The sequence below is a fragment of the Lissotriton vulgaris genome, chromosome 11 (genome assembly GCF_964263255.1).
Source record: "Lissotriton vulgaris chromosome 11, aLisVul1.2, whole genome shotgun sequence".
Taxonomy (NCBI): Eukaryota; Metazoa; Chordata; class Amphibia; order Caudata; family Salamandridae; genus Lissotriton; species Lissotriton vulgaris.
In genome coordinates, this window is record NC_141699.1 from 668,504,219 (window position 1) to 668,520,907 (window position 16,689).

Sequence of the window (16,689 nt, forward strand, 5' to 3'; positions counted from 1 at the left end):
ATATCCTTTCCAGACTTCCTATCCATGAAGAGGAAAGGATTGATGTGGAGGAGGACAAAGAGGATTGTTTCATTGCATATGCTGATGCTGTGGTAAACAAAGCATGTAGCGAGAGTGAGTGGAAGAAGGTGGAGATTGAGGATACTGTGCTGTGCAAAGTCTAGGAATACATTGTGAAAGGTTGGCCCAGAGAAAGGTGTGTGTCTCCTGAAGACCAACCGTTTTGTAAAATTGCTGAGGATTTGTCAATTGAAGATGGGGTGATTATGAGAGATGACAGGTGTGTACCTCCTGCTGGAGTTCATCCTCTACTGGTGTGCTGTGCCCATGATGGGCATTTAGGGTCTACAATGACCAAGAGGCGTGTCAGATTACACTTCTGGTGGCCATCCATCGATAGAGACATTGAGTCAGTCGTTAAAGAGTCTGTTGTTTGTGCTGGGGCTGAAAAGGGGTACCAAGTTGTCACACCACCGTTACAACCCATTCCTTTTCCTGAGAAGCCTTGGTTGAAGGTTGGAATAGATTTGGTGGGACCTTTCAATTTTCTTCCTCACCATTTATGTTTTGCGATTTTCTTGATGGATTACCATAGTAAATGGCCAGAAGTTTGTTTTTTGTGCGTCACCCACTGCGTTGCTGTGAATTTCCTAAAGGAGATTTTTATGAGAGAATGGTTCCCAGAGGTGATTGTGTCTGATAATGGAGTACAATTTGTGAACTAAGCGATGAGCATGTTTCTGGATGATGTGGGAATTAAACATTTGAGGAGTTCTGTTTGCCATCCACAAATCAATGGTTTGGTGGAAAGGATGAATAGGGTTGTTGTGGAATGCATCAAGTGGGCAAGGAACAACGGTTTTGCTGTGGAGGCTGCGGTCAGGCAATGTTGTGGTTTTATCGCACCACACCACATTCTCTTACCAAAGTTGCACCTTTTGTGTCTCTCAGAGGTCACATGCCACGTCCGCTTTGTATCCTGCCTGGTTACTCAAGACTGTTCATGACAAAAGTTCATGCTGGGTGGATCAAGGGGTTTTGGAGTCCAGGTTGGAAGTGGGCCAAGAGAAAATTAAAAATAGATATGATCTTAAGAAGTCTGTGAGACCTGTTCTGCTGTGCCCTGGCGACATGGTTCGTGTTAAGAATACAGACTTTGTTAAAAAAGAAAGTGCAGGGTATGGTGATTCTGTGCGTATCAATAAGGTTTGTGGAGGTGCTCTTATGGTACTTGGTGGCCATTGGTAGAATGCCAGCAAGGTGGTGAAAGTGTCAGGTGTGTCTAACCAATTCGGACTCGTTAGTCGAGTCGTGTGAAACACGTTCCCTGTGATGTTGCCATAGCTGCTCACGAGCATCAGAGTTCCACCCTTGACAGTTGGAGCTCTCCAGTCATGTGGGGGCCTCGGTGGCTCGTTGAACCCAGAATAAACTTGATGAAGAAAACCACTCACCGTTTCCAGTCTTGTTTGGTGTGGAAAGCACAATAGAAAGCCTCTCTGATCTTCCCAATAGGACCTCAGACAGCTCCAGCTGCCCAAACTACCAAACGATATTAGCTGCTCCTTCTCTCCTCTTTCCCCTTAGGACAGAATGTGAAATCTCAATAGACACCTTTTATAGTTCAAGAGTCTGCGGTAAAATAACAGGTGTGCTCCTCCCTTAAGACCCACCCACTTGCGCCTATCGATTTCCTTTTGGCCCTCCCTCCTTACACTAGCAGGAAAGATGCCTCATTCCCTGTCATTCCATCCATAAGTCAGCAATGTCAACAAGGCATTGTCCAGCTCACATCTTTAAGGAAAACCCTGCCACTTCATTCAAGCCACATATAAAAATAAATGTTGATCCTCGTCCTAGCATACTAGATCACTGCAGTGCTGTACATACCAGTCAATCAAAAATATAAAAACAATGCTAACAAATTTAGAAAGGCAGAGAACATCTTTTGGCCCCATGTAGAAGGTATACTTCTTATAGTTTGTAGAGAGTTTCTAAAACAATATCAGCAATTTAATTTTTTTTAATGATAACATAAGAAATCGGAGATGCTTTTAAATTTCAACACATTTAAGTGTTTCTTAAGCTAGTAATATATTAACTTTTGCTGTTAGAGTATTGTCCCTAGGAAGTAGTTTGTATAATTTGTATTGACTATCTCCAATACAAAAGGTTCATATGTAGGAATTTATTGTATTCCGATGAGCTATCTATTTATGGGATACTATCATTCAGGGAGCTAAAGATATACATGATCCAGGCTGCTTATTAATGTAACATCTTCTCAAAGTCTTCTCAAATCAAAGCACACTCTCCCATTGGGTCACTAACACCCACCAATAAATACATTTCAGAGAATTCTGCCAAAAGGAAACACCTGCTAAGGAAATGCCATTATAATTCCCATGACCTCAGCACAAATCATTTTATGCAGAAAGGGTGACCAATGGCTTGAGACTGCTCACTGCATGTTAAACATTCTGTCACTCACTATATTTGGTGGCAGCTTTCTAGATCATCCATTTCGTTTTCCCTGTGTTAGAGTCGATCGGAACCCTTCTGGCCAAGAGGCATCGGACCCCAGTTGCCCAAAAGTGATGTGCTCCTAAGGCGTGTCTTCCTGCAGTGTGAGCCTCATCCAAGCTGTACAAATGGGATTTGTTCACAAGGTTACTTTGCATGCTGTTTCTAGATTTGTACTCTTATCATCTCTCTAAAGTAGATAATCCCTTGAGTGGAAAACAGCACTTAATTTGGGCCGGGGGTTTTCGGTGCTCAGCACCGGCACTTAATTGTTAACACCGGCATGTATGACACCTACCACATAGTGGCGCTGTTTGTATGATTTTAAGATGAGTAGAACAGCAATCGTTTATTAATTCAGTATACAATAAAAACAACTAATACATGCTGACCAGCTATTTTTATATCTTTGGGGGCCTGGAATAGTCTTAATTGTCACACTTGTAGCAGTTTGCTGTTTAGCAGTTTTGTTGGCTACTGTCACTGGCAACGCCAGCAATGTCAATGGGTGGTGTAAGCTTCGGAGGCCTCTTAACGAGAGTCCTGGCACTTAATTGTTTTACCTATTAAGCACTGGTGGATAGCCTCCATTTCTCTGATAGAACTTAGCATGATGCATTGTCTTTAGCAGGTACTAAACATTTCATTATCATTTGTTTTTGTTGACTTGCAGCAAGGATATCTCATTGTTCACCCAAGGAAATGTGACTGCGTATTGTGCACAGAAGACGCTCCTGAGGTAGGTGTAAATTCCATCATACATCTCTACAACTTTATACCCCTCTTACCATTGCTAAAAATGTGTCGCGTCTAAAGAACCACTGCCATAACATTAGTGCCTGGAGAATACTTCAGCTATGCTGTGTTAAAAATGTGATTTTACTCGCTTTCCTATGCTTTACAAGGGCTTTAGTAGTAAGCCGGTTATTAGGCATTTTAGTTGTATCATGGTGGAGTGTCATCACAACTAGTTAGAAAGATTAAGGTGACAATTTAGAGGTGAGCTGCGATAGTGAATCTACCAATAGTTGGCAGATTTCCTGTCTGCCACTAATAGCTTCCCGCCTTATTTCTGAAAATCATGACTGCTGTCAAACACTGGTGGAAATAGCGAAGAGAAAGGTCTGCCCTGTTTAAAATGTGCGTTCTGACAACATGGATGCCAAACCTTTACCTGAACAGGAGGAAACACATATGATTGTACCTGACTTGCTGTGAACAAACTCCCAATGGCAAAACAACCCCATCTTTTAGTTTTTCTTTGTGCCATCTTTGGCCAGGTGGCAGTGAGTAGTTTCAAAGAGAGAGCTCTTGCAGTGTCCGAAGAAACAGTTTTGGTAAATGCCCACGAGTTTGTTAGATGGAGAACACTTATCCTGGTTGGCTGCAGATGGGGTGGAAGAGGCGGTCCTCTGCAGCTGTTTGGCTACACTAAAGCATAAATGATGTCCTAAATCCAAACCCAGGCACTGTCCTAACTCATTAGACCCTTCTAAGACTCATTTATCAGTTAATCATGTTAAAAGAACATTCTTACAAGTGTGGCATCAACTGGGCTGATTATCTCTACTTTTGTATACATTGTTCAAAGCTATTAATTTTCAATTCACATGCCTCTGATTATGAATCTACATGTTAAACTTATGTAAACACAATTATATGAAATGCCTTCAAAGGTGAACATAAGTCCAGAAATTAGGGTTTTTGAAATGTCTAGACTAAGCATATTATTATTCCACATAATTTCAAAATAACTCAAAGCAAATCATTAACATTGGCCTAATAACATTGTCACACAAACGGAATTAATGATGAGCTGTGTATAAATTAAGAAGGGGACAAAAACATTTTGAAGAATCAAGGGCCCGATGTAGGTAATTAGTATTTACCGATTGGTAAATACCGTATTTTACCGATTCGGTATTTACACATCGGTAAATGCTATGTAGGTAGATTTACCGAATAAATTAAAGATTCGGCAATATTCGGTAATTACCGAATCGGTATTTACCGATTCGGTAATTGCTATTGATTCCTATGGTCCACCTCAAAAAAAGGGGGGCTTAATGCGTATACTGTTGTTCTTGGAATACACACATATGGTTAAAATACCCCTCACACACCAAAAGGGCCCTTGGTGTCATGCTTCATCATCGGGGTCTTCCCGCCCGGCTGCCGGACGGGGCAGTGCTGCGACAAGCGACTACGCTGGAGCACCCTTATAAATTGTGGGTGCCCCTTCGTCAGGACCGGGGTAAAAGATCCCCCTGTCACTCACTAGTGTGTCGCCACAGTGGGTCTAATTACAAAAAGGTGAAAAAAGGGATCAATGTGTATGTATATATATTTTATATTTCAATACACATCCCTAACTATGTAGTGAGATACTCATGTAGTATGCTCATTATGATGAGGAACAGTGCCTCATGGGCCAACACTAGATCGAAGGGTATTATAGGAGTCCAATCAACCCCCAGCCTCGTTGTGCTTCCTCCTCCGTCCGTGGCCTCCGTGGTAATCCCCCGAAACATGTCGACCCACACAGGAAAGTAAGCTCATAAACCCGCTTACCCTTTCCGACACCACTTTTTTTAACAATACCAGCCAGTGTTTATTAAATAGTTTTTGTATCACTAGGCCAGGTATTTTTTAACATCACTAGTCTATCACCCCTGACACTCACATAGCACCCACAATTTATAAAGGTGCTCCAGCGTAGTCGCTTGTTGCAGCACTGCCCCGTCCGGCAGCCGGGCGGGAAGACCCCGATGATGAAGCATGACACCAAGGGCCCTTTTGGTGTGTGAGGGGTATTTTAACCATATGTGTGTATTCCAAGAACAACAGGATACGCATTAAGCCCCCCTTTTTTTGAGGTGGACCTTTTTGATTACAAGTACTTTTGCAAGAGGAGGACGTGTCCACCTCGGTGCCACACAGCACCACCTCTCCCTCCCCCCTTTGATTTTCTTATTGATTCCTATGGGCATTGAGGCCCATAGGAACCAATGGCAATTACCGAATCGGTAATTACCGAATTGACAAGGGGGACAGGGTGTCACTTTGACACCCTGTTGCACCCCTGATTCATGCTTGTGCGCCATGTGACACACATACATGCCCTTAGGGAATGTAGGTGTGCCACATGGCACAGGTGTACATGCACAGATGTGCATTTACACAGGAATGCGTTTTTTACCATCAAATAGTATTTGATGGTAAATAACAAATTCTAAAGGGCCTGTGGCACTGTTTTCAGTGCCACCTACATGTAGATTTACCGATTCGGTATTTTACCGAATCGGTAAATTTACCGAATCGGTACATTTCAGGCCCCCTACATGTCACAAACCAAATACCGGTCGGTAACGGATGAAATCGGCCGTTACCGACCGGTATTTGGTGAGTTACATCTGGCCCCAAGTGTCATATGTAAATATTCATGTGACATAATGTCACCACTACTATCATCATGTAAATGTGTGAGTGAATACATAAGGGAACCACACATGCATTTACCACCCATACCTTTACAACGCAGTCACTACACGACTGCGATGTTACCAAGCATTCCTTTACCACGCAAGGCATTACAACGACTTGCCTTAGGGGAGGGCTGGACTTTGGAATAGTATAAATTACTATTCCAACTCCAGTGGGTGTATCAGTAGAGAAAGTGTTGGACTGAATATCCAATACCAGTCCAACACCACTTTCCCTAAAGCAAGTCGTTGTAACGACTTGCGTGGTAAGGAATGCGTGCTAACATCGAAGTCGGGGTAGTGACTGCTTTGTAAGGGCAGATTGTTGTTAAGACTGCCTGGTAAAGGATGTTTCCCATGTGTGTCTATATGTCTGCTTGGTATGAACGAATATCTTGGTATCTAGTTTGATGCATCCGTTATTACCTATTTTTTGTCCCTCCACTTTTTTGCCTCTATCCCACTGCACTACGATTTTGATTTTTTAAAATCTTTATAGGGCGCTATTTAAGGGGTGACATCGTAGTACGAGTGATATAATCTGGTTTTGATATGTGACAAGGTAATTCCTGAGCACACTTTAGACTCCCATTGGCCCTGAGGAAGTTCAAATATGCCAATTTATCATTTAGAGTGTGAAAAAGGGACAGGTTGTGACCGATGAAATGCCAAATCAATTTACCTAAAGGAATTCACATTAGGAACATAACATTGCCAGTAAGAGTCGCAGGCATTTGACAGGCCTGGGCGGAGTTCACGGAACTCCATGAAGTTCCGCAAGCTGTAGACTGCGTTACGTTGCGCCGTTTGTGCAGATTTTTAGCACCAGGTGTTTGTCCCGCGCTGTAAACTAAGCACGAATGACATCACTCGCAAGAGAGCTTTGCTTCTTTCTGTCACTCAAGTAGATGTTTTAGATGGATCACTGACATAATATCGATTAACATAAATATCGATGAAGCAAAATATCGAGTTAAAAATATAGAATACAAAAATATCGAACTCCTATCTCCAAACAGGTAAGTGCAAAAATATTGAATCAAAAATATTGTTGTAAAAAATATTGATAGTCAAAATATCGACTTTTTTAAATGTCTTAAAAGTAATTGAAAAATAATAAAATATTAAATATAATTAACTTAAACATACTTAAAATACTTAAATAACCTAAAAATTAATAAATAATTAATTTAAGTTAAAAATAAATAAACATACAATTTAATTTTTAAATAATACATATATATAAACATAATATAAAAAATATACAATATTTTTACAGTAGTTAGCAGGACAGTCAAATTTACTATTACCACACCACTGAGTGTAACAGTAGAGAAAGCGTTGGATAGCGTAGGGGTAAAAATAACTATTCACACTCCAGTAAGTGCAACAGTAGGGAAAGCGTTGGATAGCGGGAAGTTAAAATTACTATTCCCACTCCAAAGAGTGCAACAGTAGGGAAAGCATTGGATAGCGTAGGGATAAAAATTGCTATTCCCACTCCAGTGAGTGCAACTGTAGGGTAAAGCGTTGGATAGCGGGAAGGTAAAAATTACTATTCCCACTCCAGGGAGTGCAACAGTAGGGAAAGCGTTGGATAGCGTAGGGGTAATAATTACTATTTCGACTCCAGGGAGGGCAACAGTAGGGAAAGCGTTGGATAGCGGTAGTGTAAAAATTAATATTCTCACTCCAAATAGTGCAACAGTAGGGAAAGCGTTGGATAGCGTAGGGGTAAAAATTACTATTCCCACTCCAGTGAGTGCAGCAGTAGGGAAAGCGTTGGAAAGCGGTAGGGTAAAAATTACTATTCCCACTCCAGAGAGTGCAACTGTAGGGAAAGCGTTGAATAGCGTAGGGGTAAAAATTACTATTCCCACTCCAGAGAATACAACAGTAAGGAAAGCGTTGGATAGCGTAGGGGTAAAATTACTATTCCCACTCCAGGGAGTGCAACAGTAGGGTAAGGGTTGGATAGCGTAGGGGTAAAAATTACTATTCCCACTCCAGGGAGTGCAACAGTACGGAAAGCGTTGGATAGCAGGAAGGAAAAAATTACTATTCCTACTTCAAAGAGTGCAACACTAGGGAAAGCGTTGGATAGCGTAGAGATAAAAATTACTATTCCCACTCCAGTGAGTGCAACAGTAGGGAAAGCGTTGGATAGCGGGAGGGTAAAAATTACTATTCCCACTCCAGACAGTGCAACAGTAGGGAAAGCGTTGGATAGCGTAGGGATAAAAATTACTATTCCCACTCCAGAGAGTGCAACAGTAGGGAAAGCGTTGGATAGCGGGAAGGTGAAAATTACTATTCCCACTCCAGGGAGTGCAACAGTAGGGAAAGCGTTGGATAGCGTAGCGGTAAAAATTACTATTCCCACTCCAGTGAGTGCAACAGTAGGGAAAACATTGGATAGCATAGGGGTAAAAATTACTATTCCCACTCCAGAGAGGGCAACAGTAGGGAAAGCGTTGGATATCAGGAGTGTACAAATTACTATTCCCACTCCAAAGAGTGCAACAGTAGGAACGTTAGATAGCGTAGGGGGAAAAATTACTATTCCCACTCCAGTGAGTGCAACAGTAGGGAAAGCGTTGGATAGGGAGAAGGTAAAAATTACTATTCCCACTCCAGAGAGTGCAACAGTACAGAAAGGATTGGATAGCGTATGGGTAAAAATTACTAATCCCACTCCAAGGAGAGCAACACTAGGGAAAGTAAGTACTTCATATATGATTAAAAATAAATTAAATATTAATACCAATTACAAATTAATTAAAATTAATTACCAACTTAATATAACATAATGATTAATCAATTAAAAATAGTTACAAAAATTAATTACTAAAATATAATTACCTATTAATACAAATTGATTACCAATAACAGCTAATTAATTAACAATTGAAAAAGAATTAACAAATAATTCAAAACAAATACCAATTAATTTTTTTTTTATTAGTTACAAGTAAATTACTTTCCACCAAATTCCCCTATAAACCCACAACCAGCTACAGAAAATAAATTAATAAAATGAACATAATTATCAATTAATCAATTAATAGAAATTAATTACCAATTATATTTTGATTAATTACCAATTAAAAATTAATTAACAATTAATTCAAAATAAATACCGATAAATTAAAATATTTAATTAATTATAATTAAATTACTTCCCACCCTATTCCCCTATAAACCCACAACCCGCTACAGAAAATAAATAAATACAATTAACAAAATTATCAATTAATCAAAATTAATTACCAATTATATTTTAATTAATTACCAATTAAAAATTAATTAACAATTAATTCAAAATAAATACCAATAAATAAATTAAAATATTTAATTAATTATATTTAAATTACTTCCCACCCTATTCCCCTATAAACCCACAAACCGCTCCAGAACTATATCACCCAAAAATCAAATACCATAAAATTAATTAATTAAAATAAATTATACAATAGAAATACACTTTTAACACATATACTAACATAAAAAACACTTTCATATTATTAAAAAATAAATATTAACTTACTTACCTAAAATTCGATATTTTTGTTGTCTATATTCTGTCCATAGATATTTTTGTTGTCTATATTCTGTCCATTCGATATTTTGTCCATTCTATATTTTGGATTCGATATTACTGCTATTCTATTCGATATTTTTGTAGTCTATATTCTGTCCATTCGATATTTTGCCCATTCTATATTTTTAACTCAATATTTTGCCCATTCAATATTTTTTACTCGATATTATGACTGTATACCGTTTAGATGTTTTACTCGGGCGGTAATTTCCTCAACACGAACGGAAGGTTTCTAACGTGAGAGGTAGCGACCATTCGCCACCCCCTGCATTGAGAAATCTCACCGGGAGGTGGTTTGGAGTGGGATTTTCCTAGCTTGTGCTCAACAGCTTAACGTTGGTGAGCACGACGAGGAAAAAACTCAGCTCTGCAGAGTTTTCTGGTACTCCACATGCTGCTCGGAGTGGTAAAAACTCTGCAAACTCAGCGAGCCCAGCGAAATTTCATGCCTAGGCCTAATATATGAGTGTGTTCTTTATAGTGTTTTATTAGAAACTGTTCTAGTGTAGACTATATAAAAATATGACAACACATATTAAAAGCAGTGTTGCACACATGAACAAAGAGTGAATAATATAAAATAGAAAGCATTTTTTTATCCGAATACCCTTCTTACTAAATCCTGGCCCATAATCATTAGCATAGAATGGTCTGCCACTGTGAGAGGTGCGTCACATTTGTTGCATATCTGAAAGCAGAATTTAAGCAGCTATGAACCCACAAGGACACTGCACATTGTTAGTGCTTCTCTCCCATTGAGAGAGTTTAGGTGGCTGATTTTATAGTAATTCTCAAAGCCATTTTAATACATTTTCCCAATGATTAGTGATGTAATATGCAAGAATAACCATGGAAAGTTTTTTCTACTATGTAACGCATACATTGGTCTCTATTGACATCGGGCTTCCCTCTCGACCCTGCCCCTCCCCACATTCTTTCACTTGGGAGCTGAGAAATTCTCCCTATAATTCGGAAACTATTAAGTTGCTGATTGCGATGTCATTCAGAAAGGCTCCGAATGGGATTCAGTTTTGCAGAATCCGATTCGGAACCCTTGTTTCCGAACGAATAGTACGCATTTCCCAACAACCCAATACGATGCCCGGAAACTGTATGAGCAGTCCGAATCTGTTCCGAAAGGCATTCGGACAGCCCGAGTCTTTCAGAGCCGATTCGTACATGTTAGAAATGGGAATCTCTGGATGGCTAAGGCTTGCGCCAAAGCCAGGCAGAGACCACCATTCTAGTCAGGGAAAGGGAGTTACAGGCCAAAGATAACCCCTGCTCACCCCCTTGGTAGCTTGGCACGAGCAGTCAGACTTATCCCGGTGGCGATGTGTAATGCATTTGCACAACACACACACTAACAACATACTAGGCACACCACAAAAGGAACTCCACACACAGTTATATATAAAGATAGCCTTTGTATTATCATAAAACACATACTGGCAGATGCATCAAAAATCGGTATTCCAAGTCCTTAATAGCGAAAAATAAGGAATCGCTAATAAGGACATGCAAACCGCTATGCATCAATAAATTTGCTAAATATTACCGAATCGGTAAAAATCGGTAAAAATCCCGTAAACACGGCTGCGGACACCAAAATAAAGATTAGCAAATACCGAATTAGCAAATACCGAATCGGTATTTGCGATTTCGGTATTAGTGAAATCGCAAAAAGACGCGGCGCATCGGAAGCAGGCTGATGACATCACAACCTGGAAGTAGCACAGCCCATGCTTCACTCAGTGCCCTGAGGAGCTCAGAGAAGGAGGCAGAGCACAGGAGCAGAGGAGCAATACATAGCCAGCAGTGACCAGGACCTGCACAGCAGTGCATTATGGAGAAAGAAGCACCCAAGGGAAAGGACACCCCCTGGAAGAGAAAACGAAAGTTCTCTGACAAGGAACTTGAGATTCTAATAGAGAGTTTCAGCAGCAGGCATCAAAGGCTGTTTGGCAAGCTCTCCCTGAAGGTGCCAGAGGCGGAGAAGTGGAGGATGTGGCTGCGCATCAAGGACAGCGTGAATGCTGTCGGAGTCACCCACCGCAGCATCGAGGACCTTAAAAAACGGTGGTACGACCTCCTCATAACAGCTAAGGAGAGGATTGCGGAAAGGGTGAAGGATGCGGCTGGCACAGGGGGTGGGTCCTCCAATGTGGCAGCGAAGACAGCCCTCGAGGACCTTGTGGAGTCGACAATCGAACCGGAAGCTGTTGTGGGGGTCACCCAACTGGACACCTCGGGTGCTGCGGAAGGTGGACAAGGTAAGATGCATGCCAGCGCAGATACGCAGCGTCTTGTCAACCCCTGCCCATTTCCCCATGCCAAACACAGTGCACAAGTAGCCGTGCCTAAAGCACAATCCCTCAACAGAGTGTTGCATCATGGGAGTCATAGTCATAACATGAAAGAGTGCATGTCTGACCCCTGAGGTGTATGATATGAAAACAGCAGCAAAGAGCCAAATGTCACTCCCTATATGTCCTTTATGTAGATGACAAAAGCAAAAAATAACAATATCCACAAATTCATAACAATGCTCTGTTTCACACACAGATGCCTCCCCCATGGAATCAGATGACAGCGGCCGCCTAGTCATCTGTGAGACCCCAGTGGTGACCGATGCGGAGAACACGCTGGAACATGGAGGCAGTCCTTCCCCTTCACCACCACCGCAAACATCACCACCACCACCGCGGACAAGAACACCAATACCACCACCACCGCGGACAAGAACACCAACACAACCGCCACCGCCACCACCACCGCGGACAAGAACACCAACACCACCTCCACCTATACCAGTCCTGTCAACCACACATAGCCGCAGGACAAATGTCCCCTCCCTGCAGGAGATGGAGACGGAGCAGAGGACAGTAGCCACAAATGTACAGCAGCAGGCTGTCAACACCCCAGCCGCCCGTACAGCAGCACATCTGCGAGCTAGACAGCGGCCCCGATCCCTGGGTAGGGCTGCAGCGACAACAGTTGATCTTGCAGATGTGTATGGAGTCGTCGAGACCCGGATGCTGCGTGTTCAGCGCCTGCAGGGGAGACACATGTGTGCAATGAACATGAGCATGACAAGAATGTCCAACAGATTTGCATCCATGACTGACACTGTGCGAGAGCTGACCACAACCGTTGTAGAGGGCAACAATGACATTAAGGTATGCCTACAGGAACTGACACGTGCTGTTGTCGCAGGCCAACAGAGTGAGCGCCGGAGACAAAAGCAGTACTCGCTCAGTACCAATGCCACAATTAAGGCCATCAAGAAGCTGTGCAACAGCACAGCTGTGCTAGCCCGCCGATCGGTGTCCCTGCAGGTAGACTTGGGCCATTATTGTGGGGATGTGGCAAGGAGCCTCAATAGAGTGACCACTGCAGTGGAGCATCTGCAGTCTGGAACTGCCAGTATCAGCAGTGTGGGAGGGGATGAGGTGAGTGAGGCAGCCTCAAGTGTGAGCAGCGTCACCATGCCTGAGACAAGCGGGAGGAGGCACAGCGCACGCTGCGTACCAGCCACTGAAAGTCAGCAAGGAGATGTTGAGGAGTCACGGGCAGGAGGCTGGGTGTCCGTGGCAAACGTAAATAGCCATGATGCAATGGCTCCCTGGCCATGGTGAGGTAACCATGGGACAACGTTAGTGCCACATGCAGCACCCGTGTTGTCAATGGACATTTTCCCTTTTGATTTAATTCAAGCTGCATCATGTTTCTGTTACTTTAATCAGCATCAATCAGGTGTTAATGGGCATTAAACCCTTGCAATGCATATCATCTTGTCATGGCTCTTTCTTACCTGTCTCAGAAGTGATGCCGTGTGATGTATGTCCGCCTCCTTTGCCCTTCTGCTGTGTTGGGCACATGTGCCTGTCGGTGTTGGGAGGGGGGTTGCTGTGCACGTAGCTCGTCTTCACCGTACACCTCTATGGGTATCCCCCTTCTTGTTGCAATGTTATGCAGGATGGCACAGACAGCTGTGATCTGGCAGCAGGTCACTGGGTCGTACTGCAAGGCACCTCCTGTCTTGTGCAATATTCTGAAGCGACTCTTGAGGATGCCGAATGTGCGCTCCACCACATTCCTTGTGCTGATGTGTGCTCTGTTGTAGCGCTGCTCTTGTGGTGTTGCTGGGTTGAGGTAGGGAGTGAGTAGATACTCTCGCAAGGCGTAAGCGCTGTCACCTGCATGATGGGGAGAGAATGGTCAGCTGCATGAATGCAATGGTACATGTGGGGATGGATTTAATGATGTTGCATCAATACGTGCCTAGTAGGTGTCCTACTCCAAATTCACCGTTGATCAGGCGACTGTGGATGCCACTGTGACGGAAGATGTATGCGTTGTGTGTGCTCCCTGGGAATTGGGCTACGAGGCCCGTTATGATGTGCTTGGCATTGCACACAACCTGCACATTAATGAAATGGTATGACTTCCGGTTGCGGAAGATGTATTCGGTGGCTGAGGGAGGATAGATGGGACATGGGTGCAGTCGACACACCCTATCACATGGGGGAATTGTGCCACCTGGTAGAACGGATGTGTGACGGTACAAAGCATACCGTCACAACGCATCCCTTTACCACGCATCCCTTACAACGCAAGTCGTTACCACGACTTGCGTTGGGGGTGCGGATTTCGAATAGTATAATTTACTATTCTAACACCAGTCCCCGTGGACCCTAGGGAAGGTGTTGGGATAGTAAATATACTATTTGTAAACCTTTAGCGCCCTCAAGCGCAAGTCGCGGTAACGACTTGCGTTGTAAGGGATGCGTGCTAAAGGTACCGCGTTGTTAAAACATCGTGGTAAACGATGTTTACCGGTAGAACTCACGCTTGGTGCGGTTCAACTGCTGGTGGGTTGTGGGGTAGGTGATGTGGCGACGTATCGATGCTAGCATGGCATCCAGGAACCTGTGGAAGAAGCGTGATAGTGCGCTTGGTGACACGCCTCCGGCTTCTGCAATGACCCCCTGGAAGCTTCCAGACGCCAGCAGGTGCAGGCTGCATAGGACCTGGACATGGGCTGGTAATGCGTGGGTCCTACGGGTCTGGTGCTGCAGTTGTGGTGCCAGATCTGCTATTAAACGCATGATCATGGCAGGGCTGAGTCTGTACTTATCGTACACCTGCTCCTCTGTTTGCCCCAGCAATGTGATGCGCACCTTGAAGACCCTTTACTGGATCATCCTCCTTCGCTGGGCCTGGGCGTTGATTCTCCTCCTCCGAGCAAGCACGTAGGGGGCAGCCATTTTGGTTGACTAACAGGGTTTCCAGGGGCATTTTTGAAGAGTTATTGATTGTCAGCACCTGTTAGAAATGTATTTTTATTTTTTTCTTCATTCAAATAACTTTACCTCCAGTTTGAGATTCCCCTTATTTTGCTCATGCTAAATAGCAATTTTTGAGATTTTCGGTATTTGCGATTTTTGATGCATTCCGTTGCGATTCTTTATTAGCGATTCGGTATTTCCGGGGCCTGCTTTGGTTTTCGTTATTTCCGATTGGCTGGATAGCGATTCGGTAATTTACCGAGGGGATTATTTTAGCGATTCTTTAATATTTACCGATTTGGGTTGGTGCATTGCATTTGGGGGTTTTGCGGTCGGTATCGGCCTATTTTACTGAATCGCTACCGGGAGGTATTTTGCTTGATGCATCTGCCTGATAAGATGGTAATTACACAATATGCACTGTGCCAACTGGCACTGGGCAATATTTACAGGGGATTATTTACACATGACAGGGCCACGTGGGCCACAGTCAGAAACCTCACTTGGTAAAAGTCAGAACATATCATAATCTCAGAACACAACCAGTAATCACTGGCAGACATAATACTCAGCATCAACCTGTAACATAAATCATAACAGGCCCAGTATCACCTAAGGCGAAAACTCTATTCTGCGCCAACCTCATAAGCTAAACTAGGGTAAACCATAATCTCCTAAACATAACCTGCATTAGGAAATAAACTTAATAACATAACCTGTAGTGGGGAATAAATCAAACCTAGACTACAGTAAGGAATCAAATAAAACATAAGACAGTAGGTAAAAAGCTAATAAGCATTAAAAGCACATCTATAAGCATAAATCAAGGTGCATAACAAATACTATAAACATCACATTTCCTAGCACCTATATAACTCACACTAGGGCCTTGCGCCCTATAAACCTTATATTCCCCTGGTCCAACTGGCCATCTCTAAGGGGCTCAAATGCCCTCTGTCCAAAGTCAGGGCGCGCTGCCAAGGCAGCGACAGTCATGGGGGCGCACTTGGCGCAAATCTAAACGTGGCAACTGCCCACTACTTGCTGGGCAGCTGGTAGTCTTAGCTGAAGGGCCTAAACGTAGCAGCTGGCAATGAGTGCTGTGCAGCTGGGCATGCCAAGGTAAGGTGAAGGAGCGCGTCTCACTCCTGGACTTAACACATGTCCCGTAAAATGCAAAAAGACCTAAACGGTGCAGCTGCCCACTACTTGCTGGGCAGCTGGGAAGTGCAGAAAATGCGACATGGGCTCTTAGTGGCCCTCAGGACAAAATGTGCAAAACTTGGGAGCCCTCTAAGCTTCGGAAAACAAACATGTGTCTTGGAGCACTCTGGCTCCTGAAAAAATGTTGCCAAACGTTGGAGCCGCCTAGGCTCTTAGAAATTGTTAGGCTAGTGTTTGGAGCCACCCGGGCTCTGTAGACCAAATTATTCCCCCAAGAACGTGGAGCATACTAGCGCTTCTTAAAATGAAATATGCCCCGAGGCTGGAGCAATTGCGGGCGAATAATCATCTGCCCCTATGGGCCAGACATCAAACAATGGTGCCATCTAGACTCAGAAAGCAAATAAGCCACCATGGGAGCCACATAGGCTCTAAGATACTGGGGAAACTCGTGGGAGCGGCCCTCTGGCAGGCGGAGCCGCTCTAGACTGGGCTAACACAGTGCCTCGTTTAGGCACTACCAATAGCTTCTCACGGAGCCCCCCCTCAGCCACTGTTACTCACCGGGCTGCACTTCTGTGGCGGGGGCTCCTCCTCGCGCTGGGTGTAGGCCTGCGGGGCTTTCCTC

The 16,689-nt window shown here is 43.5% G+C and overlaps 1 protein-coding gene across 2 annotated transcripts in view; it reads left to right on the top strand.

The window, feature by feature from the left end:
- The window catches only part of LOC147683309 (nuclear body protein SP140-like protein), a 768,218-nt gene that overhangs the window by 516,791 nt on the left and 234,738 nt on the right, over nt 1-16,689 (top strand). For both annotated transcript variants that reach the window (XM_086943760.1, XM_086943761.1), the window contains exon 12: nt 3,197-3,262. In XM_086943760.1, the coding sequence (XP_086799886.1) occupies nt 3,197-3,262 (66 nt within the window). The remainder of the gene's footprint in view (nt 1-3,196; nt 3,263-16,689) is intronic.